Genomic DNA, 27,536 nt, shown 5'->3' on the forward strand with positions numbered 1-27,536 from the left:
GGACTCACTCAGTGCATTTTCAACAAAAAGTTAAGTTTTTATTTCGAATATCATTTTAGAGACAAAAAGCAGTTCATTTCGTTCAGCAAAATAAATTTAACAAACACATTTAAATAAAGTAAATTAAAGACTTTAGTGGATTTTTTTCTTAGTTACTTGCTTTTCTGTCGTGTTAGTTGTGGAGTTTCTGTCTTTTGCCTAACTGGGTTCTTTCTGAGTTAACGCAGTTTTAATCCAAGGAACTGCTTTATGAAATCTGAATGACTCAAATGTTCCTCTGGGTTTTCATTCAACCTCAATGAGTTAAATGATATATAAGGAAAACAACTTAGGAAAGCAGACTCAGAAGGAAATATTCCTCCTTCCTGGTCGCGTTATCTTTTCAACAGAGGCTTTGCCTCTTTGAAATGAATGTTAAAGGTAAATTGTTACCGGGAGGTGATGATCAAAAGCAAACTTAGGTGGTTTTCACACCACTTGTCATCATGACCCAAAGGGAAATGCAAGCCACCCACACCCACTTTCCTAGCCAAGCCACTGCTTTATGCAGAAGCCGCACATAGCTTCCTATTGTTATTTTCTTTCTAGTTATGTACATTAAAAAAAATACAACATTGTGTTAAATAGCAGGACAGCTAACAATGGAACATACAACACGACACTGAAAAATCAAAGTCGCTTGGTTAAGCCGAGGAGAGAAACCACAGATGGTCTTCATGGAGGAAGCTGCCAACGCCCACCCTCTCCTTAGTCCGTAACGGATCTGCTTTCTGAGGGTAGGCCTTCCGACCGCCGCCACTGGGCCAGGCGCTGCTTAAACCATTTCTGGAGGAGGAAAACGTACATACTGTAACATACTGAAAAAGAATAAATGTCCAGTCCCTTCTAAAATCTAGCCTCTGTGATCCGAATGGAACAGAGAGAGCAAGGAATGTGCCCATGAGGATGTTTCTTCTCACTGTGACACTTAACCTTTCTTGCCTCAGGACCTTTGTATATAATGTCTCTTATGTTTACAATATTCTATCTTCATTCTTTCTCTGATAATCTCCCTCTCATCTCAGGCATCAGTTTAAATACGTATAAACTTTCCCTGACCACTTTATCTAAAGTAGGTTCTCCACCCATTTTAGGACTTTGTTACCTTCACAGAACTTTCAATATTTGTAATTGTTTACCTATGTATTCATTTTTTTAATCTGCATTCTCTCCTAGAATATAAGATTTAGGAGAGCAGAGACTGTATCCCTCTTATAATCATTACATTCTTAAGCCCTAGCACATGGGTTTACCAGTTAGAGAGTAATCAATGTTTGTTGAATGACTAAAAAAAGTGAGGCATCTACTCAATGCCCAAGGTGGATACCTACAGCTGCTATATTTCATCAGTGTATGCTGATCTCGCCAAGGGCCTTGCTCATCCATAGTGCTTAGTTAAGTATTTACTGAATAAAACAAACAGATAACTGAGCACTGGACAACCTCAGAGAACTCCTTCTTGGGGATCCATGGAGTAGGTTCGTTCATTATGTCCTACTCCAGAGCCGCTATTAGAAAATAGAGCACCAGTCAGCTCAACTGTGAATGAAGAGGTAAGCTCAGCGAGTTTCTATTGTCCCTTCTGGGTTTTCTAAAATTTACCTATTCTAGGGGTAAACAGATGAGGGGACAGAAAAGAAACAGAAAGAACACAGCTACAAAATGCCAGAGCTGGGACGTGCTGATGCAGACGGCGTGGTGAGGAACACCTTGAGGGCTCCGGCTTAGCATAGACGGCCACCTGCCCAACCGCAACTTCAACCACAGAATAAACAAGCTGGGCTCTGGGGCCATGCTGGGGAAGATGTCCCCTCTGCAGAGATCTAGGGAGCTAAAAAGCAGTTTGGCCCAAGCTCAAAATCAGAAGCAAGGGTGAGAAGCACAGGAGAGGGAGTGTTTCAAAGGATCAAGGCCTGTGGCTTTAGAAGGGAGAGAGGCCACAGGGTAGTTTAGGGCTCCACGCCAAGGCTAAGCTGGCCGCACAGCAGGGGACCACACCCACAACTTGCCCTAACTGTACAACAGAGTTCACACACTGAAGTGCTGTATGCAGCTGTTAAAATCACTTTTGTACCATGAGGCAGCAACAGAGAAAAGCAGTCGAAAGCCAGGGATAGCAGACGACCCTTAGGGAAGACTTCTCTTTAGGGGTTGTTCTCTCGGTGCCATATTTCTTTTCTTTTTCAACTTTAATTTTGATTAATTTTAGAGAGACAGATAGGGGAAGGGAGAGAGAAAGAGAGAAGCATTCACTTGTTGTTCCACTTAATTGTGCATTAATTGGTTGCTCCCTGTATGTGCCTTGACCTGGGATAGAATGAGCAACACGGGCATTTCAGGATGATGCTCTAGCTAACTAAGCTAGCCAGCTAGGGCCTCGGGTACCATATTTCATACGTGGGGATAACAAATCTTAAGAAGAAGAGCAAGCCTGACCAGGCGGTGGTGCAGTAGATAGAGCATCGGACTGGGACACAGAGGATCCAGGTTCAAAACCCCAAGGTCGCTGGCTTGTGTGCGGGCTCATCTGGTTTGAGTACAACTCATCAGCTTGAACTCATTTGGATCCAAGGTCACCAGCTTGAGCAAGGGATCACTTGCTCTGCTGTAGCCCCTTGGTCAAGACACATATGAGAAAGCAATCAATGAACAACTAAGGTGCCGCAATGAAGAATAGATGCTTCTTATCTCTCTCCCTTCCTGTCTGTCCCTATCTGTCCCTCTCTCTGTCTCTGTCACAAAAAGAAGAAAAAGAAGGAGAAGGAGAAGGAGGAGGAGAAGGAGGAGGAGGAGGAGGAGGAGGAGAAGGGAGAGTTCATGTAACTTTGGTGACTTTAACCAAAGTCCTACTGCTGAAGGTGAGCACTGTTTCCCTCTGTAATCCATGTGTGTTTAGTTAACTCTGAAATCTGGTGTGAGAGCAGCATGGCTCCAGTTTCATTAATGAGGTAGCTCTGTGGGGCGTTCTCAAAGCTACAAGTTCTGATTCAATAGGATTTCAAGTTACCAGAGCTGAATAAAGGACAGAGTTTTAAAGACTGACTAATTAAAATTTGGAAGAGGAAAGTCTCATTTTCTATCAGGATTCATTTAAGACAAAATGATTGAGCTGGCCTCATTCAGAAGAGCCACCCACATCTTTACACTATTAGCGAAGCAGAATATTAATGTACAGTTACTGAAAATAACTTCAGCAAGGACCACAATTGTGAATTGGCAAGTTGGCATCCAGATGCTTAACAAACTGAATCCCAGCATTGGGGGATGGGACAAGTTCCAGAAAAGTTCCACTGTTTTCCAAAGATATTTATTTTAAATCAAGTATGTATTTAGTAATTTAGAAAACCAGTTGTTGTCCAACAAAAGCCTTTCAGCACCCCGCTTGCTTTTATTCCCTCTAGAGGAGAATCCTACTACATCTCACTCACATCAATGCTACAATAATTCTCCACCTGGCTCTATCTTTCTCTTCTTTGTTTCTGTCATCCCCTGGGAAAGACATCCATCCCTCACTTGCTTATAAATGAATGCCCTCATTACCCTCACCCATTGATGGAGATTTATTTACTGCAAGTGAACAGATGATAATTAGACACTGTGAAGGGGAGGGGTTGAGGCAAAATAACATTGTTCCCATCCTTTTCTCTAGTAACTAACATTTCATCCTTTTCAGGGAGAGACCTTTAGAGGCCTTTATTCCACTGATAAAATGTCTAACAACTAAAACCACTGAGTTCTGGGAACCGTCCCAGGACATCAAGAGGAGATAAAAATACTGGAAACCTCTCTTAAGAACCGACGCCAGCTACACTGGGCTCGAATGAGTGATAATAGAAAACGCCAGATCGTCTCAGCCTCCCCAGGGGCTGAAGAATGAGCTTTCCCAGAGGCTTCTAACACTGACTTCAAAACAATAAAAGATACAGGGGTCGATGTTCTGTTGGGTTCATCTAATTTAAATGTAGGGGGTATCAAATTACAATCATGAGAAAAACCTATTCTAGGATCCCAGCAAATGCAACTTTAAAAGTTATTTCCATTAGATCACCCTTCCTGTCACTCTGGGTTGCTATAGGTCACCCCTTCCCATTGCAGAGAACATGGTCCTACAGTGGAACAGTTAGAAAGAGGTCATCAAAGCCCCTGTTTAGAGGGGGCTTAGTCCGTCTTGCTCCTTCCAAAGTATCAGCAATGTGAAACAATTCTAGTTTATTCTCATGGGAGCATCCATGCTTATTTTTCTTCTCCTAATGCATTACTTATTCTAGGAAAATGAAGACTGTGATTCCAGTTCTGGAGGTGGGTGTGTTAGGGATGAGGTAACAAAGCATATGAAATAGAAATGATTTTGGTGACCTTTCCTTATGTAAAGAATAGAAACAGGAGGTGTACTGATACCAGACACGGCTTACGTGTAGGTCTGGCATGCCCTGGTCTCCACGAATTGTTTAAAGGGTCCCTGGCAAGCCTTCTATAAATAAAAATAATTTTACTTATGCTTAAAAGTTCATCATTGGCAAAATATTGCCAGAAGACACTTAAAAAAAAAAGAAGATACTTTAAAAAATATAAATGTTGTTTGAGAAGATGAAAGAAGGAACCATTCTTACCCACTAGTGCACACTGGCGTGGGAGGAGCCGGGAAAGGGTGGGAGGGGCAGGAGGGTGAGGGTGGAAAGAACGGGAAGTTGGAAGATGAGACAGCCTGATGAGGGATGACAGAGGGTTACCGTGGAACTTGCTAAATGTTGCCTCTGTCTGCGCTCTGGGCTCTCAGATGCTTCCCCGCAGATCTACGCAGGAAGACAGAGGCTAGCCGAGCTGCGGCAGCCTGGGGGAGGAAGGAGGTGTTGGCCCCATGGCAGGAAAAGGAAGCCAGGGGCCCTGCTGTGAGGCTGACTCATCCCCACACCCACTCGTTTCAGGGCTGGGTCTACCATTTGTTCATTCGAGGAAGGTAGAAGAGGGGAAACGGGAGAAGGGCTGGCTGAGAGGGCAGATGAGCCTGCTGGGCAGAGGTCTGAACTGGCTGACCTCCATCACAGAAAGAAGCAGGTGCCCTTTCTTTCTCTCTGCCCCTCACTTGACTTCATTTCAGTTCCCGACTATAAGGTGAATCTTGAGGAAAGACTTCATATAGCCTGGGATGACTGTCATTTAACGCAAGGATTTTTTTTCAGAAGAAATATAAGTTGCATTTTCAATCTTTTCCTCCCAGCCAACTGAGTTGTTTGCATTCCTCTCTGTGGAGACAACACAGCATCCTGTTTAAGAGTCTGGATTGTGCCGAGACTGCCAGGGTTCAAATCCCAGCTCTGCTACTTCTTAGTTGTGTTTCTGAGCAAGTTCTCTAGCCGTTCTGTGCCTCAGTTCACCTATCTGTACAACGGGGGCTAATAGGGTGTATGTACCTCACAGCATTGTTGGGACAAATAGTGATTTAATACTTGGAGGGGGCCTGGAACAATACCTGGCAAGTATTAGCCATTACAAAGGTCAACACAATTACCCTGCCTGTAGGTAAGGGGATGACGATGACTTACCAAGGGAGAATGAGAGGCCAACAAGGGCTCAGACCCCTAGTCGGTGCAGTGCCCACATAAACCCACAGCCTTTTATTCAAAAGATGAGTAAGTATTTTCTCTGTGATCACCCTTCTTCTCTAAATATAGCGTGGGATTTTTAAAAGACAAAACTTTAGCAGGCTTCCAAGAAACATGAGCTGTAAGACTCGGGTTACAGTAAATCATCTTCTACAAAGTTCTGAGGTTCCCCTCGCTAAAAACAGGTATGCTTGACTTTCTATTTGACCTAGGAATGACAGGATTTTCTAGACACAAGTTATCCAAAATGTGTCTGGCTTAATTAGGAAAAGTTATTTTGGACTTGGGGCCCAGGGTCTTAGTTCTAGAACCCACCTGACCACCCATTACAAGCTTTTAAAGCCTCACCTGAGCACGGTTCAATGTGATGAGAGAACAGTGTCTGATGCTCTGGCCGATGCAGAGGGAAGAATAAGAACCTCTCTGCTTGAGAGCTGAGACTTAGACGTGTGAAGTGCTCTGGATTCCCACCCGAGAGATGCTAAACCAGTTCTGAGTAGTATCAGTATGCATAACTAATTATCTTTCCATGACCAAAAGGAAAATAAAAGTCAGGGTTTAGGTAAGGTTACCACAGATAAATAAATAAGTAAATAATTTAAAAAGGCAGTTGAAGGAGCCAACACTGCACCTGGAGGTTAATAATTATGGATAGTGTTTCATGCTCTACCCTAAACAATTTTCAGGATAATAGAGGAGGTTTTAAAAATATAGATAAATAAATCAATGCATTTAAAGGGGCGTCTGCTTACACTCCCTTTAGCTGTAATGTCAGATATCTATCTTCTTGCAAAACTCCAGAAGAAGACTAAACCTTAGAGCCAGCGAATTTTAGATATCCGAACCAAATCTCCCTCGCTGACTATCTGCAGTTTTAGCTCTGCAGCTAAGGGGGAAGCTGGACTGCGATGCGGTGGGAAAAGCATCCTTAACGACCTGTGCCATTCTGGCAATGCCCTCCCCCTGGACCCCAGTTTCCTGGTTTGCCAAACCTGACAACTGAATTTATAGCTGATGGCTAAGGTCCCCTCCAGCTCTGACCTTCCCGCAGCGAAAAGCTTGGAAGGCGCTGGGCTTAGAGCGCGCGCAGCCTCTCTCGGGAAGGTTCCGCTCACAGCCCGGGGAGAAGCTGAGCCGGGGAAAGCGAGGCAAGAGTGAGTGGGTCAGGGGTGCTGCTCCCAGGCCGGAGGGAGGGGAGAGCGTTTATCCCGGGCTGTAGTGTAGAGCGGGAGAGCAGGGAGAAGGAAGGGTGAACGCGAGGTTTCTGAACAGCCCCTGGGGGAGCCCCCCGAGAGCTCGGGATGCAGCAGCCGGGGATCTGGGGTGCCGCGGGGGGAGCGATGCGGTCTGGGCTCCCGGGACGGGGCTCCTGGCGTGCGGGCAGAAGCGATGAACGTTCGGGGTTCGGGGGGAGGGCGAGGGGCGCTGGCGAGGGGGGCGCGGCGTCCCCGGCCGGTGGACCGAGGGCCGGGAGCGCGGGGCGCGTGCGGGGCTCACCTGGGTCTCCTCCTCGGAGAGGCCGGCCTCGGCCGCGATGAGGCACAGAGTGGTGGGGTCCGGGTGCTTGTTGACCTTGTTGAAGTTGTACTCCAGGATCTCCACCTGGTCCTCCGTGGGGCCGCTCGCGGTCTCCGCCGACATGGTCCGGGCGCGCTGCGGGGAGAGCAGGAGCGGGGCGTGAGCGCGGCTGCGGCGGGCGGGACGCGCGGCCGCGCCCCCAGCTGCGGAGCTGTCCCCGCCCGCAGTCCCCCGGCGCGGGTCCCCAGCGGCTGCAGCGGCGGGACCTGCCCGGGAACCTGACAGCGGCTTCCCCGGGCCAGCCTCGGCGGCTGAGATAAAGGTGACCTCCGCGCCCTCCCGGCCCTGAAGCTCTCAGGAGGAAGTGGAGGAAGCGCGCTGGTGGTTTTGAAAAACAGCCTTCAGAGCTTCATCCGGGGAGAGGGCGCTGCCGAGGGGACTGCTCGACAGACGGCGGGGATGGGTCCCGCCAGAGTCCGCGGGGGCACACCTCACCGCCTCACGTCCTTCTGCCTCCAGAGGGGCCGGCTGTGCAGCCCACGCCTCCTCCAGAGAAGCGACCCACGCCACAGAGGTGACTTCTCAAAGTTGGGGAAATGGAAGCGGCGCTTTTAATCTTTCCTTTTTTTTTTTTTTTTTTTTTTTTTACGGAGGTGGAGAGAGGTCCACAGAGATGGGATTTACCCTGGAGTTCCTAAATTTCCACCTGAGGGCCTGTCTGAGTCACTCTGCAGTCTCACCCTCCTCCCCCCAGCCCTCCACCCCGAGTTTTGGCCCTGAGTCTGAGGCCTCTGGCCAAGCGGCTGTTCACCGCCCCGCTGGCCTGGCCATTGTTCCACAGGGCCCGGGAGAAAGAGCCCACTTCACTGTGTGTCCCCACTCGGTGAGGACTTCACCAAGATAGAGCCAAAACCCAACTGAGGAGAATCTACAGCAACTGCCCTTTAAAATCGCAGACTCCCCTTGTGATTGTATCAGAATATTACTGCAGAGCCAAGAGAATGGATCTCTCATATATCTTTACTTGGGAGTCAAACATTGCTCTAGCGGATTTGGGGCAGCATGACTTCCTATTGCACCTTCTCCATTCCTAAGTAGCCACTGGATAGGCAGAAAAAAAGAGAAAAAAAAGGCAGCTCTGCACCTCCACTCCCTCGCCCCAATTTAAAATATATCAAGGTATATGAGTCTTTAAGGTCTTGGCTGTGGATTTGGTACAAACAAGTCAGGACTTGATGTGGCTGACAATAAAAGATGAGTGCAAGTGTGGGAATCACATTGGTTTGTTGTAACAGACAATTGCAAAATCACCCAGTACAATCCTGAGTGTATTTTGGTGTGGTTTGTGCCGGGGAAGAACCACTCTCCACCGATCTGTCTGCATAATGTTACCTTTTCTACCATAACCTGCAGCCCAGGCTCCCTAAATAAACGTCTTTGCTGATCTTCTAGGTCATTTGAAGAGGCTTTCAGGTTACGACAAGAAGCCATTCCACTGTGAGAAAGCCTTGGGCTCAAGCCACTTGTCAGGTCCTAAGGAAGATCTCTCTGTGTTCTTAGGGAGCTCTGGGCTCCTCCTCCTAAAAATTCTGTAGCAGGGATTCCTGTCACTGTGCTGAGTCAGGACAGGGTCCAGCCAGGCCAGAAATGCCTCCTCACCTGTTGGCAGAGAGCTCTCCCTTTCTTTGACACAACCTCAGAGCTGAAAAGAACCTTGGAGATTGACTCGAGTTTTCTCCTCTAACAGCCCAGGAGAATGAGGCCCAGGAAGACTTACTTTTCCAGTGTTGGCCTGTTGGTGACCAGCACCCTAGAATGGAAAGCCTTAGTTAGCTTCAGTTTCAGTCCTATGCTCTGCTAGACCCTCTTCAGCCAACCATTATGTTTCTAGTATGACAGAAAAAATCGGAGACAGTCTATGCAGGCAGGGGCTTATTGCCATTTTGACTGGGCATTGACTGCCCTCTTAGGATATCAATGCAAGCCACGACTGCCCCCTGGAACCACCCCACCGCTGCTCATTTTGCCTAGAAGAACACAGGAGAAGGGAAACAGCTGCCTCTGATGTTGATCCTTGCCCTAGAAAGGACCCATCTAATTCCATTGACACGGTTATGCTGGCTCTTCCTTGAAAATTTTTGCTACTTCTTCATGGAGTCCTTAGTCCTTCAGAAATATTAATCAAATATACATATTTCTAAACTGGACTCATTTAAGGACTCTAATGCATGTACTTTTCCTCTTTTTATTATTTAATTGCAAGTACATAATTCAAGGGCAGCTAATGTTCTTCTACTTTATCAGGTGCATTTTCTCTTATTCTATCTGTGTGGCTTCCTGTTACAGGACTGTGTATGAGGGTTCATGGGTAGACCTCCTGTTGACTTTAAAATATTCCCTAGGTTAGTTAGCTGAGGACCACTGGACTTGGCTGGCTGCTAGCTAAGGAGATTTGTGGGAGGACCATTTAAAAGCAGTTATCTATTTCCCCATGTCTAAGACTCACCCTTTTTCGAAAAATTTGAGATCTAAAAACTGGGTGCGTTTTATACAGTGGTTGTAGATTTTTTTACTTGCATTTCCCACTTTTTTGCACGGATGAGGAGTTGTATGAATTTTATGATGAATAAAACTTTGAGTTCAATAACTTTACGTAATACTTTTTTTTTCTTTCAAATTTCGGGATCCAAAATTAAGGTGCCTCTTATACATGACGAAATACGGTACTTTTCCAAAGTTTGACAAACAAATAAACTTGATTTCTAGAGAAGAAGATGCAAGACCTAACCTCTACAGCCAGAACTACCGTACTTCTCCACAAAACTCGGTTATGTCAGCCTCCTTTGGCTGACAAGCGCTTGCTGCTGCTTCTTTGTTTCTTCTCACGGAAACTTATAAAGCAAATTACTCTAGTGACCTTGGCCTTATAAAACTTCTCAACTCTTTCCAGCCAGGAAGCTGTAGAATAGTTTCTCTGAAGGTAATCTAAACTATTTTAGATGAAAAGAACTAAAAATATGTTAAAGCTTCTTAAACATTAATTTTGGCACACGTTCTTTGTCGCTGTGGTTATAAATGCCTTAAAGAAAATTTCAAAGAGTAATTTGTCTCATGAACATCGTGTTTTCTTTTGTGGATCGAGGAAGATAATGCATAAACATTTCCAAATTGCTTAAATGAAAATTTCTGGCTTCTAAATGAATTCCAACGCCTGGGTAGATAGCTTTACCTTTGTCCCCTAATCCTATAGTTATTTATTTTAAAGGTATTTACCTATATGAACTCAGTGACAGAAAGTGCTACAACTGGTAGCCTGTAGGGATTGCTTTGGACTCAAATTTGTCATTTTCTTCTCCCTCTCCCGGCTATTCTGTCCTCTTTGTCAAACCACTAACGTCAAACCAAGAGAAAAAGATTATCAAGGGACGAGAGGCCTAATAAATAGAGTCCCATGATGAGCTAGCCAAAAGCGAAAAAAGCAGATGAATCATTCTTTAGGGCTGTCTCCCATTTTTCTTTAGCTTGAATTTTTTTTTTGTTTGTTTACTGTGAACTTTCTGGAGACAATGGGCTCTTGAAGCAACTTGTATTTTCTTCAGTAAAAAATAAAAAATGATGTGCTGCCATTTCCACAAGAAAAGTAGTGGGTCTTTGGAAGGAGGTAGTGTCTCCCCACTCATCACTTACTGCAGTGTTTTTCAACCAGTGTGCCGTGAGACATGGTCAGGTGTGCTGTGGGGAAATTAAACATGGGTCCCCAAACTACGGCCCGTATGCCGGATACGGCCCGCGTAGGCTATTTATCCAGCCCACCGCCAGCCACCTCCATCCGAACATAAACATTCCCCTCACAATCCCTCCAGCTATCAGCGACAGGAAGAGTGAAGGCACAGGAAATGCTCACTGACCAATCACCTTCTAGGATTCATCCCCACCACTATGATGAACCAATAGTAGGCCGCCTCTCATCCACACCCAGGAAGGTCCCCGCTCGGGCTGCCGCACACTTGTCATTGTGTGGCCGCGGAGAGTAGTTGAAGCTGCTACTCCTCCCCATGGTCCCGATTTCCAATCCTGGTCAGGACTGGAGGTAAATTGCCACCACTAGATGAAGCCTCAGCCTCAGCTGGTTATGTCTATCCTGATGGTATATATAGATATTTGACCTTTTTCTTTTTAAAAGAGGCCCCCACAGAGGGTGATAAACAATGCATCACAATGTTATCTATATTGTATATGGCCTCCTGAAGGGTCATCTTCTTAAAGAGCTCAAATCTCTATATACACCATCAAAACAGACAGAACCAAGGCCCCTGCACCCAGCTGACCATGGGATTTGAACCCACAACCTCAGGGAGAACTCTAGTATTTATCAGAATCCTTACCTAGAAAGCAAACTTCTCAATCTGACAGTAGAGATGCTCTGAGGACTTATGATGTTACACAAGTACCCAACATTTTTTAAAATTGATTTTGTCCAGTCTCTATATTGAGAGAGTATTTGCCAAATTGATTTGAACCCACAACCTTGATGAGAGCTCCAGTATCTATTAGCGGGACTGTATATATGAGGGGTTACATGGGACTGTATATATGAGGTTACATGGGACTGTATATATATGAGGTTACATGGGACTGTATATGAGGGGATGTTACGTGAGACTGTATTTATAAGGGGATGTTATGTGGGACTGTATATATGAGGGATGTTATGTGGGACTGTATATATGAGGGGGTTATCCTTTTTTATTTAACGTTTTTTTAATAAATGTAATTTATTTAAACTTTAAATAAATTCTAACAGTTAAAGTATCATTTTGTGTCATTTTGGTAGGTGGTGTGCCCCAGGATTTTGTAAATGTAAAAAATGTGCCGCAGCTCAAAAAAGGTTGAAAATCACTGACTTACTGAACTACACTGGACAGGGTGGGAGGGGCATCACCCAAGCCCTGTCTCTGAGAAATTGACAAACAGGAGTGGAATGTCATTCTGCCGCCCCGGCTAACACAGGTCTGGTTGAAGAAGACAGAGTTTTGTTTTGGGTTTTGATTGGTTAAACATCCTTAAGCTTTGCTGAGCCTCAGAATCCTTAGGCCTGGCTGAGCCTCAGAATCCCCTGTAGAAATGTCCAGGCCCGGCCCAGATCTCCTGAATCAGAACCACATTTGGATAATTTGGTGTGGAAGGTACTCAGAAGGTTTCTCAGCTCTTATAGTATTTTGCATTTTAGTCCTTAAAATCAACTATAAATATTTAGAACTTCTTATACCTTATACCTAAAAAGATGCATTAAAGTATCTTCTAACTCTAAAACTGTATATCATCTCAGTAGTTGATTAGAAGGTAGGTTGAGGTGGTTTTAAAGGAATAAGCTTTTAAAAATATACATTGGAGGAAAATGTAAACAGCACACTATTTTTTGTATATATGGTCAGGAATAGGGAAATTGCCTTTCAAATTATGAATTATCAAAAGAGAATTTCCTACAGTTTTAAAAATTAGGAATAACATAAAACCTTTTTAAAAATCTTTCAGAAAAATGTATTCCTGTGTTGAGATCAGAGTTTAAAAAAGCAGAGCATAAAAAAAGTCTTCCACCCCATCATACAAACTTCCATAATTGATTTAGAAGCTAAAAATTATAGTGGAAAAGATTTGGCAACCTGAGTTTGTCCTATAATTCCTTAAATTTTCCAGTGAGGGAAATGCTGAAAGTTATCATTTATATAAACTGCTTACATAACAGAACTTAAAACGGAAGTCTAGCCTATGAATACACCATGTGTACATAGCATCATTGCTATCTTCAGGGAAACAAGATTCCAAACCTGTATGGAAAAATACATTTTTAAATGTTTATTGATTCCAATATTACATAGTAAAGAAAAAAAAAACTATTAGAGAAAATGATAACAAAACACCAACAGTGATTATATCAAGATTTTGGGACTACAGATGACCTAAAATTTTTTCTCCTTTGTATTTTTCTGGTTTCTCACATCCATTACTTTGAAATTTAAAAATTTATCTATTTTTTCTTAAAGAAAATAAGACATCCTCAATCAGACCAATGGTCTGATTTCTGTTTTATCATATTTTTGGTACTAAATACATTTTAAAAATAAACATAGGAGTTGTTTTCAGTCAAGGCCACCTAGATGATTAGGGAAGTAAGCATTTTCATTTTCCACTCAAAGAGCTATGGATGCATGTAACGTACATGTAAGTTATGAAGCAGAAACTAAATAAATGCTAGTGGATCCCACCCATTTTAAAAATTAAATAATTACTATGCCTCTGGAAGCTGTTTGTATTCCTTCCCAATCCTATCTTCTGGACATTTTTTTTTTTTTTTGACAGAGAGTCAGAGAGAGGGACAGACACACAGGAAGGGAAACATCAATTCTTCGTTGCAGCACCTACGTTGGTCATTGATTGCTTTCTCATATGTGTACCTTGAGGGGGAGGGTACAGCAGACCGAATGACCCCTTGCTCAAGCCAGCAACCTTGGGTCCAAGTTGGTGAGCCTTGCTTAAACTAGATGAGCCTGTGCTCAACCTGGCGACCTCGGGGTTTTGAACCTGGGTCCTCCACATCCCAGTCTGATGCTCTATCCAGTACGTCACCACCTGGTCAGGCCGTACCTTCTGGCTTATCTGCCTCCAGAGGAAACCAATGTTCTGATTTTTGTATTAATCATCCCTTTGTTTTCAAAATTAGTTCTAGGCCCTGGCCGGTTGGCTCAGTGGTAGAGCATTGGCCTGGCGTGCAGGAGTCCCGGGTTTGATTCCCGGCCAGGGCACACAGGAGAAGCGCCCATCTGCTTCTCCACCCCTCCCCCTCTCCTTCCTCTCTGTCTCTCTCTTACCCTCCCGCAGCCAGGGCTCCATTGGAGCAAAGTTTGCCCAGGGTGCTGAGGATGGCTCTGTGGCCTCTACCTCAGGTGCTAGAATGGCTCTGATTGTGGCAGAGCGCCGGCCCAGATGGGCAGAGCATTGCCCCTTGGTGGGCATGCCAGGTGGATCCCGGTCGGGTGCATGTGGGAGTCTGTCTGACTGCCTCCCCGTTTCCAGCTTCAGAAAAGTACAAAAATAAAATAAAATAAAATAAAAATAAATAAATAAAATTAGTTCTAGCACATATTATGGTTCCCTGAAAGAACACATTATTTTTTAGTTTTGTATATTTTTGAGGTATATAAAAATGGTATCGCTGCATATAATTCTTCTGTAAATTGCTCTTTTCATCAACATGCTTCCAAGATTCATCCATATTTCTGTATTTAGAGAAGTTCATATTCTGCGATGTTTTCATTTTGTATTTGGGTTTTCCCAGGGTTTTTTTTTTTTCCTATGATGAATATTGCCTTTCTGAACATTTTCATATGTGCCTTCTGAAACACATGTGGGAGGCTTTGTCTAGGATCAATTCAGGGAGTGGAACTGGCATGGAGGTATTAACTTCACAAGATAATATAAACTTGTTTTCCAAAGTTGTTGACTAGAAACTACATTTCTACCAGCAGTGTGTAGTATTTTCTTTGCTCCACATCCTCGTTAACATTTGTATTGCCAAGCTTTTAGTTTTTTGCTATTATTTTTATGTATTCTTTTTATCCACAAAAAATATCAAAACCTTCCTGAAGCTATTTATAGTTTCAGCCTGCTTAACTTTTGGGGGCTAAAAGTTTCCAAATGTTTACTGTTTGCTTGGAAAAGTATTTCCTGTTCCAGCCCAGAAGGAGATTTGAAGTATTTTTTGAGAATTTAGACTCTGTTACCAGGCTAACTCATTGTTTCCATTGGTGACCGAGAACAATACAAAAGATATATGGAAAAGTAATTACAGCCGACTTTATCTGTATTATGTTAAAAATGTTACTATGTTCCCTTCTAAGAGCTCCTGGGAGTCAGAACTTGATTCTGCACTTTAAAACTGTGTTATCGGTATCAGTGATTGCTGTCTCCAAAAAACTGAATAGGAGAGTCTCTAAATAAAAACCACAGAAATGAATTCAAAATGATGGAAGAAGCAGAAAATGTAGAAATAAACAAGAAGCAGAAAAGAGAGAGACTCTTCGGCTGTGACTTTAAAATAGGATACCAGCATGTAAAGTCGAATACTGTACTCTAGTCCTGGAGCTGCTACGCCATGACAATGGGGTGCTGGAGCTACAGTTCCAAAGCAGGTTGGTATCGGTTCTTTCCGTTTCTCTCACAATCCTTTCTTACAAATTAGAATGGAATTACTCGTGTTTTGCAATTAGAATAAGGTTAACTCACTCGTCTCCAGAGCCAGAGGAAGCCTCTGGATTCCACCTTTTCTTCTGGCCACAGCAGTAAAGGTAGCTTGGGATGTCATTGGCCTCACAATTGATTTAGACCTGTAAAATCCTGCATATTCTCCTTATATTCTATTAATGTCAGAAATTCTACAATACTATCTCTGAATCCACCTGTTCTGATCATTGAGCTCTAATATTGGTCTGTTTTTAATTTTGTCTCTTTTAGTGAAGAATTGGGGCTGGGTGAGGCTGGTCTTTCTTGGGTGGGCCTGGTCTTCCTTGGGTGGGCCTGTCCATTGCACAGTAGGTCTACCCTGGTCTCTCCAGCCTCATTCTCTTAGCTGCGGCTGCAGCCTTCTTGCAGACTGGCACATGTCCCCGGGAAAAGAGTCTCACTTGCCACTGAAGCAACGGAAATGATGGAATGACCCCTTTCAAGTTTTGTTCTGACTCTGTTTTTTAGATGCAGATAATTGGGGAGATTTGTTGAAGTCTGTCGAGTAAGAGCTGAGCTCTTAACTTTTGACCCAGTGTAGCAGCTACAGGGACGTGCAGGACCATCTCTCAGCTCCCTCTGACAAGCATGACGTTCTCCCAGGACATGCTGCCCTTGACTCAGGGAGGCAGGAAGACTGAGATGCCGGCTAGTACTTGACTGAATTCATGCCATTCCAACTGGTTACCAGGGATCATACCATCCCAAGAACCTTCTATTTCCCCAAGTTCTCCTAGGCAAAGATGTCACGAGGAAAAAACAAACAAACAATTAAGAAATGGGCAAAGGACCTGAATAGACACTTTTCCAGAGAAGACATAAATATGGCCAGTAGAAATATGAAAAGATGTCCAATGTCAATAGTCATCACAGAAATGCAAATTAAAACCACCTCACATCCATCAGGATAGCTATCATTAATAAATCAACAAACAGCCCTGGCTGGGTTGCTCAATGGATAGAATGTCATCCCAGCACACCAAGGTTGTGGGTTCGATCCATGTTCAGGGCAAATATAAGAAGCGACCAATGAGTGAACAATTGAGTGGAAAAATGAGTTCATGCTTTTCTCTCTCTTTCTGTCAAGTCAATGGAAGAAAATTTTATAAATACACTTAAAATCAATCAATCAATCAACAGACAGCAAGAGTTGATGAGAGTGTGGAGAAAAGGGAACCCTCATGCCCTGTTGCTGGGAATGCAGACTGGTGCAGCCACTGCAGAAAGCAGTATGGAGTTACCTCAAAAAATTAAAAATAAAACTGCCTTATGACCCAGCAATTCCATTTTGGGGAATATATCAGAACACTAATTTGAAAGAATATATGTACCCCTATGTTCATTGCAGTATTATTTACAATAGCCAAAATTTGTAAACAACCCAAATGCTCATCAGTAGATGAGTGGATAAAAAAGTGGTGGTAAGTCTGACCAAGCAGTGGCGCAGGGGCTAGAGCATCAGCCTGGGATGCAGAGAACCCAGGCTCAAAATCCTGAGGTCACCATCTTGAGTGCCAGCTCACCAGCTTGAGCACAGGGTCGCTGGCTTCAGTGTGGGATCACAGACATGACCCCATGGTCGCTGGCTTGAGCCCAAAGGTTGCTGGCTTGAGCAAGGGGTCACTCACTCTGCTGTAGCCCCCGGTCAAGGCACATATGAGAAATCAATCAATGAACAACTAAGGAGCCGCAATGAAGAACTGATGCTTCTCATTTCTCTCCCTTCCTGCCTGTCTGTCCCTCTTTCTGTCTCTGTCTGACTAAAAAAACAACAACAACAAAAAACAAAAAAACTGGTGGTTCATTTACATAGTGGAATACTATTCTTCCGTAAAAAGGAGGAAATCTTACTTTTGTGACAGCATTGGAAAGACCTGGAGATTATTACGCTAAGTGGGATAAACCAATGAGAGAAAGATAGGTACCATGTGATCTCATGTACATGTGGAATCTAATGAACACTATAAATTGATGAACAAAATAGAAACGGGCATGGACACACAGAACAGACTGACAGCTGTCAGAGGGAGTAGGGATTGCAGGCTGGGTGAAAAAGGGGAAGGGATTAAGCAAAGGAAAAAGGCTTCTGAACACAGTGAGGGGATTGCAGGAGGGTAGAGGAGGAATAGATGGGGGAAAAGGATATTATGAGGTTTGGTTTTTGATATGTCAGCCCTGCTCTGGGACTGCATTGCTCAGGAGTTCATCTAAGGCTTAAAAATGTGGAGTGCTGCCCTGGCTACATAGATTGGTTTGTTAGAGTATCATCCCGAAGCACCGAGGTAGCTGGTTTGATTTCCAGTCAGGGCACATACAGGAACAGATTGATGTTCCTGTCTCTCTTTTACTCTCTCGCTTTCTCTCTCTAAAATTAATAAAATAAACATTTGTTTAACATGTGAAGTGCAGCTTTCTCTTCTGTTAAGTTCAGCAGACCTGAGGTGCACGGTCTGTGTGCTCTGTGTAGTTGCTAATTCAGCTCATTGCTCTCGGGCCCTCCTCTTTAATGCGCTCTCCCCGTGCCGAGGAGCCCCCCCGTTTCCGGACACCCAGCAGAACTAAGAGCAACATGAAATCTAAGTTAATGGAGTGAAAGGATCCAATAATGAGAAGTTCTGAGTACTAATCACTCAAAGCATCACTTAGCTGAGTTTCCATTTCTCTCACGTGAAAAAGAAATATAATAATACATACTTTAGCCAAGCTCACAGACTTGTTGTTAAGTTCATATATTATTGTGGGGACAGTGTTTCTAAACTGTAAAGTGCTTGCTTACAGAAGATATTATTGTTCTTTAAATGAGTGTGAGCTAGACATTCAGTGGGTGTCTCCTGGGTGGTAAACTGATCAGAACAACTTATAAATTTCATTCTTTCTGGATTACAGCCCCCTTCTGGAATGGTAAGGCACAATGGTTGAAATATGAACTTTAAAAAAAAAATCAAATGTATACATTGCTTCATTAGAAGATGTATCACTGGGTGGAGCTTCTCAAGACTAACAAGGTGGAGGTGGTGGGGGTCATACCATAAGCATGTTTTCTCATTAGCATTTCTACATTGTGCGTTGATTTCAACCTGATTGTTGGTATTTCCACTAAAATAATGGTTTCTTTGCTCATTCTTCCATGCCGCTCCCCAATTTATCCTTTTTTCTATTAACAAGGAAACATGAACAGGAAAGAAGATGAGTAGTGAAAAAGTCAAAACTAAGCAGGAACAAATATTCTATGAATTGTTTAGCTTTTTCTAGGCTGTCTTGGCCTAAGAGAATAATGACCAAATTGAAATTGTTTTGAAATAATTTGTTCGTGGGCCTGTCTACCCCACTAAATTATGTGCTCTGTTAAGAGCGATGTGTCATCTCTTATACAATTATATTTCTCCAGCATTCATTAGAAGTATCTGGCACTTAATAGGTACTCATTAAATGTCTGTTACACTGAACTTAACTGCTGCCATCTGGCGTGACTTAATTTAGTACATAAATTGGGAAGAGACTGCTCTGTGCTTTTCAATAACCAAGACTGGCCACATTCAAAACCAAAACATAACAATGGAAAAAAATAACTTTCCAAGCTTCTAATATCTTTTGGTCCTCCCTGCCCCAAATAGCACAACAGTTAGTTCATATTTCTGAATTGCATACAGAAACCTCACCCCTGTTATAACAATAACAACAACATACTTACTGAGTAAATAATACGTACCAAGCATAGTCCTAACTGTCTTAAATGCAATGAACTCATTTAATCATCAGAGGACCAGGCACTCTTAATGTCTCCATTGTACACAGCTGGAAACTGGTAGAGATGAAAACTTACATAACTTTCCCCAAATGCAAATCCAGTGAGTAGCAGAGCAGGGTTTCCAACTCAGGAAGGCTAGCTCCTGCATCCATGCTGTTAACCCACACACTCTAGTTCTTCCTTGCACTGAGGAGCTGTCTAGGCAGAAGAGCCGTGATGGGTGGTTGTGGAAAGAGGGGCAGGAAAGCAATGTGTTGCACCTGCGACAGGAATAATATGGTGTCCTGTGCCTGCTCCAGCGCCCCTGTGGGAGCAGGGTCTCCTTCCCTGTGGCATGTTTCTCGTGGTTGGTGACCAAACACAGCACTGACCCGGCTAAATGAACCAGCCAGCCGTTTCAGTTAATATCACCAGTACCACCAGCCAAGCTGGCTTTCTTTCCCCACGCGTCCTCCTGTAATTGGTACAGACATAATTGAAAGATGACATTATGCGAATAATATAGTGTACAAATGTGAAAAGGGCACAGCGTCTGACAGAATAGAATAGAAAGGTAAGCTTCAACCAGACCAGGTGGATCTTAATGACTATTTCTACTACTTAATCCTTAGATGTACAGTTTGGTTGAATTAATTAAGTAACTTCCTAAAACTGTGGTTGGAACAAGTCTCCCAATGGTCCAGAGTTTCTACGGCCACTTACAGAAAATAGCAAGTTATTTTGAAAGCTATTGGAAGGAAGAGTGTCTGTGAATGACCTCCAGCAGTGAATTTAATTAGTTAATTAACCCCAGATATAAAATTCTCTGGAGACACATCGAGTTCTTTTTATTGATAGCCTAATTCATGTGTCTAATCTAAAGTGCTGTATGTAGAAACAAAAGGGAGTGGTGAAAGACAATAATAAACCCTCAGGTTTCCTTTTCCAGCGTGCGATGAAGTAAGTGGAGTATTTAGTCTGTCTCCTCAGAAATAAACGGGCAAGTGAAAGAGAGCAATCCCATTTCCATACCTTCCTTATAGGGGCTATTCATATATAGACAGGTTGCTTCTCCAGAGATCTGTCTCTACAGTGATTATTGGAATTCAGAAAAGTTTTCTCTAGAAAGAACATTATAAATTGTAGGTAGAATCCCAGACTAACCTGCAATGGAGAGTGTAACTAAAATGCTACATATTTGTTACTGGGGGGGGGGGGGGGAGTAGATAACAATCCTGTTCAAATATCTTAGTGAAACTTAATAAGAAATCATTTTATTTTGAAAGCAAATGCTTATGAAAAAGTAGTTTTAATTAAAATTTGGCGCCTGACCAGGCCGTGGTGAAGTGGATAGAGAGTCGGACTGGGATGCAGAGGAGCCAGGTTCGAGACCCTGAGGTCGCCAGCTTGGCTCATCTGGTTTGAGCACAGCTCACCAGCTTGGACCCAAGGTCGCTGGCTTGAGCAAGGGGTTACTCAGTCTGCTGTAGCCCCACGATCAAAGTACATATGAGAAAGCAATCAATGAACAACTAAGGTGTTGCAACGAAAAACTGATGATTGATGCTTCTCATCCCTCTCTGTTCCTGTCTGTCCCTATCTATCCCTCTCTCTGACTCTCTCTCTCTGTCTCTGTAAAAAAGAAATGAAAAAAAATTGGCTTAGAGAAATGAGGCTTTGGTGCAGACATTGAAGTTTTCAGGGAACTTTGGATGATCTTAGAGGTTTATAGCACAACTCTGATGTGTTTCAAGTGTCCAGATTTTTCTCTGACACCTGGTTGGGTGGGCAGTGAGCGCTTATTGAATGCATGTGGGTTGAACTTTATTTTCACTGCAAAAAGTATGACTGTAATTTATAAAGGCATAATAATTAGAGTTGTATTTCTGTCATAGATGAAATAAAAAAAAGGAGAAAGAGGAAGAATGGGAATATTAAAAAGTACTGATGTGAAAAACACGTTGTTTGAGACGTAATTAATGAACAATAAAGAGAAAGCCCAAGTTGACTCTGCATGATCCTCGCTTCATTCTCAGGGACAAGGAAGAAAGTTGATTTCATGCCTTGCATTTCTTGAGCCAGCCACAGGGTGGCACTGTCAGACAAGAGCAGTTTAGTTGTGGGCCAGAGTTCTTCGTAGATGGGAAGAAGCAGAAATAAAGGTTTTTGTTTTGTTTTGAGTACACAGTATTAGTTAGAGGGAATGTTTGTATATCATTAATGGATAAATTGCATGTGGGGGATACATTTTACATCCTCATTACTAAATGAAAATATTAAACCGGTATGTAGTAATGAAGAGCACTAAGGAAGGAGTCAGACATAGATTTCCATTTTAACTCCTCTACTTAATAATCACATGACCATGGCTGAGGTCTGTAAGCATTTCTCTCTAAAATGTGGCTAGAACTTTCTGCCCTGCTTGTTTATTGCAGTGTGGTCCAGTGAGATTGTGCTCATGAAAGAACTCTAAAAACTAAAATGATATACGCATTTACAGGAGTGTTACATTATTGATCCACCCAGAAGAGTGAAAATGTTGTGCCTGATGACTTCTGAGGTTATTTCTCCTCTAAAATTCTGATGATCAGAATAGACTGGGTTTTACTTTATCGTGTTATTCCTCTTCAACAGTTTACTGATGTCATTGACTGGAGACAGACTGTGTCCCTGATTTGCCAAACATGCTGTGCCTACTTTCTACTTCAAAGGACAACTAAGGAGCCCATGAAACATTTTGAACCAATGTGCTTTTTAAATATTCAACCTCTCTGTTAAATTAACATGAACATCTAACTTGTTATCCAACCTGGAACACGCAAGTGTAAAAGGGGTGCTACGAATAATCACACCAAGATACCAGGCATGCATCAGAACTGTCCCAGGCAAACCTGGACATCCCCTTATTAGATGTAAAATGTTACATTTCTCACTTAGATGTAGAATAGTAAACATGTTCCTCTTGAACTTAGGAACATCTGTAATACTGATACAGATTTACAAGATGCAGGTTTATTAGGATCTTAGAGGACAGACCACAGTGACAGACAGGAGGTTGCTTTCACTCTTAAGAAAGCATATTGTTGCAACTCTGTGTGGTTAAAAGTGAGAAGGACACAGATGGTTTCAAATTTCCTGACCTTTCATTTTTATTGCAGTTTGAATAGGTAGGGTAGAAATTTGTCTGGTAGGATGAATAATGCGTGGGCCTCTGCTTGCTTTGGGTATTGTTAGTATGGTTGTGCTAATGCTTAGTAAGTGCGAATATCCCTTGCATCTCAAACACAGTTCAATCCTATGATCAAATATAAACAAAAGAACAAAAACAGCTCAAACTAGAGATTTCCATGGGCACAGTCATGTGCTCAGGGCTTTTCAAACCAGATATTACAGAAGAGGTAGGCTAGTGAAGTAAATTGAATAATCAGATCTCTCCTCTTTGAAAAGTCAGAGGCCTTACTACACCAACAAATTTGATGAATAAATTTCTGTTATGGCTTGACCAGGCAGTGGCGCAGTGGATAGAGTGTCGGACTGGGATGCAGAGGACCCAGGTTCGAGACCCCAAGGTCACCAGCTTGAGCATGGGCTCATCTGGCTCGAGCAAAAAAGCTCACCAGCTTGGACTCAAGGTCGCTGGCTCGAGCAAGAGGTTACTCAGTGGGCTGAAGGTCTGCGGTCAATGCACATATGAGAAAGCAATCAATGAACAACTAAGGTGTCACAATGAAAAACTGATGATTGTTGCTTCTCATCTCTCTCTGTTCCTGTCTGTCTGTCCCTGTCTATCCCTCTTTCTGATTCTCTCTCTATCCTTGTTAAAAAAAAAAAAAATCCTGTTATGGAAGATGCAGAAAACAGAATTTCCTAAAGAAAACCATTAAAGAAAAATGGCACTAGTAAGCTTAGACGTATACAGTAGCAAAAAGATTAACTTTGTAAGCAGTTTGTGGAGAGAAAAAATGGCACAAATAAGTCAAAATGACAAGTAATAAATAATTTTAACTTTTTAGAGTATGTATTAACTTTTGGTCACCCATTTAGCTTCCTAATTATATTTTATTTAGGAAAGCATTAATTAAAGTATTACAGCAATCGACTGTAAGGCAGGGAGATGTATATGTTTGTTGCACAGAAGAGGAGGGGTGCTCAAAAATGTAAATGCTGATGATGGAAAACAGTCTGGTATTTGAAAAATTTAATGCAGATAAGCCACACAGATCATTGGGAATCAAGGCGACAGAATTGTCATAATGCTCCGTAGCCCTTCAGTCACTTCAGAATGTTAAAAAATAGTTTCTCGTGAGGGAGGGGGTTTGGGGGAGGGAGTAAAGAGGGGCAAATATACGGTGATAAAAAATATTTGACTTTGGGTGATGGGCACACAACACAATCAACAGTTCAAATGCTATAGAAATGTTTACCTGAAACCTATGTACTGTTATTGATCAATGTCACCCTGTTAAATTTAATTTTATAGATAAAATATTTTTTAAAAATAGAATTTCTTTCTGAAAGTGTTCCCATTCCTATTTCAGTGCTGAAAGTCTGGGGACATGTCATCATGGTTTGTGTTTTTAAATGTATGCTGGGTTCTACAATATTATTGCCTGAGTCCCAATTGCTTAGTAGGGGGCAGTGGTTAGAGACCTTCATGGTACCGCATGTGCGTGATCAGTAGACGCGCAGGCTCCCCTCTCACAGGCATTGTGACCTGCCTAATGCAAGCAGGCATCACTTCCTCAGGTTGTCTGTACATTGTGAAATGTATTTTTAAAAAGGCTTTGTGAGAAAAACAGAATTATCTCTTTGCACAAATATACTTCAATCAATTATATTTTACAGTCCAATGGCCATTCTTATCTTATGACTGTAATTAGGCAATGGATAAAATGATACACACCTGGTACTTTGTAGAGTTCCAGAGTATGCCAAAGTCCAGCCATGCATGCTGCTTGTTGCCATGTGACTTGGTTACATGGGCCCTATTGAATTGTTTGTATAAACAGGTGTTCAGCTAATGAGACAACCAGAGGCTGAGCAGCTCTAGCCTAGTCCCAGAAAGTCCAGCTCAGGGGATACCTCTGAACCTGCAGTAGATTGTTTCTCTGAGCCACAGACATGCCGTTGCGGAAGGGGGCTGGATGAGGCCCCAGAAGGCCCACACTGTCTCTCCAGCAATATCACTTCGATCTCCAAGTGACTTTGGTCAACTCACTTAATTGCTTTGAACCTTCATTTCTTCACCTATGACTGAGCTATAATCCTCCCCCCACCTGCCTCACAAGGTTGCCGTAGGATTCAATGGATGGATTATGTTTGTGAATAGCACTATAAATTATAAACACTATATAAATACAAAGCACCATTATTAAGGTGCTAATCCAGCTTTCCCAGTGACTCAGGACATGATGTTGGGCAACCGAATGAAATCAGGTTTTGTAATCATTAAAATAGGGGAAAATTTTAGAAACCTCACTCAACTTTATTTTTGTAAGTTTTAAAAAAGATTTTATTAATGGATTTTAGAGAGAGAAGAGGGAAAGAGTGAGAGAGAAAGGCTGGGGTGGGAAAAGGAATGAGAAGCACCAGCCTATAGTAGTTGGTCCTTGTATGTAGCTTGACCAGGCAAGCCTGGGGTTTCAAATTGGTGACCTTAAACCTCAGCATCCCAGGTCGATGCTTTATCCACTGCACCACCTCAGGTCAGGTGTCAACTTTATAACTAATAAGATTTCATAGAACATTTTACTTACTTTGCTCAGGTAATCAATGATCAATTTGGAGAAAGGAAGTGCTTCTAAAACTGACTAGTTCAAGTGAAAGAAAATGACATTGAGAAGGGAAAATCACTGAGATCATACGTTTTAACTTCCTGGAAATTATTTCAGTCATCCCTAAAGCCATAGTAAAGTCCTAAAGACTTCTGAGAAATTTTTAAGTGTCTGAAATACTAGACTAGAACTTGTGATATCAGGTATTTCCATTTCTCATGGACAATCCAATATCCCATATTGCTTAAAGAAAAAAATAGGCCATCTAGCCCACCCCGTTCCCTTTCCCTGTCTCCCACCAACCAGATCTAAAAGATGGTTGGGTATTAGGGCATTCATTACAGAATCATTTATGGGAATTAGAGGCAGCAGAAATGTCCAACACCAGAGGATTTAGGTAAGCATGGAGTGTAGGTAAATAGTAGATTATTAAAAAAATAAGTTATAAATAATGCATTAGGAATATTAGAATATAATCAGTCACATAGGTAGATTTTATTTTATTTTTTATTTATTTATTTATTTTTCTGAAGCTGGAAACGGGGAGAGACAGTCAGACAGACTCCCGCATGCGCCCAACCGGGATCCACCTGGCACGCCCACCAGGGGCGACGCTCTGCCCACCAGGGGGCGATGCTCTGCCCACCAGGGGCGTCGCTCTGCCTCGACCAGAGCCACTCTAGCGCCTGGGGCAGAGGCCAAGGAGCCATCCCCAGTGCCCGGGCCATCTTTGCTCCAATGGAGCCTTGGCTGCAGGAGAGGAAGAGAGAGACAGAGAGGAAGGGGGGGGGGTGGAGAAGCAAATGGGCGCTTCTCCTATGTGCCCTGGCCGGGAATCGAACCCAGGTCCCCCGCACGCCAGGCCGACGTTCTACCGCTGAGCCAACCGGCCAGGGCCACATAGGTAGATTTTAAAACTATGATGTTGAGTTGAAAGAGAGAGCAAGAAGGAGAGCCGAAGAAATAGACTGAGAGGTAAAACTCAAGAAAGGTCTTGTGTACAATGAATTAAGGAGTATGTTAACTCAACGTGAGCCTAAAGACAAAAATCCTACAAGATTTAAAAAATTACAGGATTGTTGGACTCTCCTCATCTTTCAGAGCTTGACTATATAATTCTTTCCAATGTATCAATATATTTTGCAGGATAGAAAAATACTTCATGGCTCACTTAATACCCTTCATGTAAACTGCCTGAAGTTTTTACACCAGTCCTTGAGCTTTTTCTTTTTTTCCTCAAAGGGCAAGCTGAATAGCTGGCCATTAACCTCCATGACCACTCAAATGGCTTTCCGCACCATCATCAAATGGCTCTCTAGCCTTCACTTCTCCAAGTGAAATAACATCAGGTCCTCTTGCCTCTCCTTACAGATTCGATTGTATTATTATTTAGTTGTCTAGGAGCTTCTCTGAGCTAGTTCCAAGGACTCTTTTCCCTTTTAAATCGTGGAACCTGAGTCAGGTACAATGTTCCTGCTTCATAAACCCCAGGTCTAGCCATCTCCAAAAGGTGCTATTCTACTCCCCAGGAAGAATGTGAAGAATACATAGTCAAAACAAACAAACAAACACACAAACAAAAACAATACAGAGTAAAGTGATCGACACTTTGGGCATATGTTAAATTAAAGTTTTGCCTAAAACAAATTTTACTCCTGGGCACCAATAGACTAGAAATTTGAAAAGGAGCAAGGAGATAAAGAACTCAGGAAGATTGTTTAAGTAAATTTCCTCAGGGAGAAACCGCACAGGCAGGGAATGAAAATACATCAACAGAGATTAAACTATCTAAGCGGAGCCGGCAGGTCCTTAAGAATTCCAGGAAACCCCAATTGTAATCCATCTATATGTAATAGCCAGAATGACTGCCCTTCGTTTCCTGCCCAGGACACACCAAGAGATTAAGACTGATCAGTGTCTGCCTGAGGCTGTTTTTGTTTTTGTTTTTAACATAAAAGGACAGAGCAGTTCTGAAAGATCTGGCAGGGTTATCATGTCGGGTCACGTTTTTATCAAAACTACTGGAAGCAAATTACAAGAAATTCTCTGAGGATAGGTAAAAATTAACTTCTCTACTCTTCAAAGAGCTTCTACTGCTATCCGAACATGGCCATGAGCTAACATTAGAACCTGAAGTAAACAGAGTAACTTGGCCTGTGATAAACAACCCTTGAACCTCCAGCATTCATACTGAACTTCTTTTCAGCAAGCCAGTATAAATTTACCGGCTCTCTGTCTGGCCAGGATAGATACAATGCTTCCCGGAGGGAAACTGAGTCACAGAGAGAGTGGGTAACTTGGCAGAGAGGCCAGAATAAGGCACAGGCAAGCAAGCCCAGAATTTAGGGCAACTCACTTGACTCTCTTGTATCTTCGTGAATTGTATTCAAAGGAGACCGTATGTACAGTTCATTGCTCAGGCCAGGCATCTTTGAGAATGAGAGGGGGTGCTGTTAATAATCCACAGGGACAATTGATCTTTTGGGCTCTCTCCTGCTTTAAAATTCTATCAAAGCTGAGTTAGATCTGAAAACAAAACCCGGGTTCCTGATCACCAGCCCTATACTCTGCTCCCAAGCCAAGCCGTCTTCTGCC

General features: G+C 42.8%; 1 protein-coding gene across 3 annotated transcripts in view; it reads right to left on the reverse strand.

Annotated features, from left to right (window-relative positions):
- Nucleotides 1-12: 12 nt before the first annotated feature.
- Nucleotides 13-27,536, reverse strand: part of HOPX (HOP homeobox) — a 32,061-nt gene continuing 4,537 nt past the window's right edge. For 2 of the 3 annotated variants that reach the window (XM_066385583.1, XM_066385584.1), the window contains exons 2-3: nt 7,140-7,295; nt 13-825 (exon numbers count right to left, since the gene is read on the reverse strand). In XM_066385583.1, the coding sequence (XP_066241680.1) occupies nt 748-825; nt 7,140-7,283 (222 nt within the window). In that variant the 5' untranslated portion in view covers nt 7,284-7,295 and the 3' untranslated portion in view covers nt 13-747. Of the gene's footprint in view, nt 826-7,139; nt 7,296-8,819; nt 8,951-27,536 lie in introns of those variants that run through there. The other variant, XM_066385585.1, reaches the window with a different exon arrangement.

This window comes from Saccopteryx leptura, chromosome 5 (genome assembly GCF_036850995.1).
Source record: "Saccopteryx leptura isolate mSacLep1 chromosome 5, mSacLep1_pri_phased_curated, whole genome shotgun sequence".
NCBI classification, from domain to species: Eukaryota; Metazoa; Chordata; class Mammalia; order Chiroptera; family Emballonuridae; genus Saccopteryx; species Saccopteryx leptura.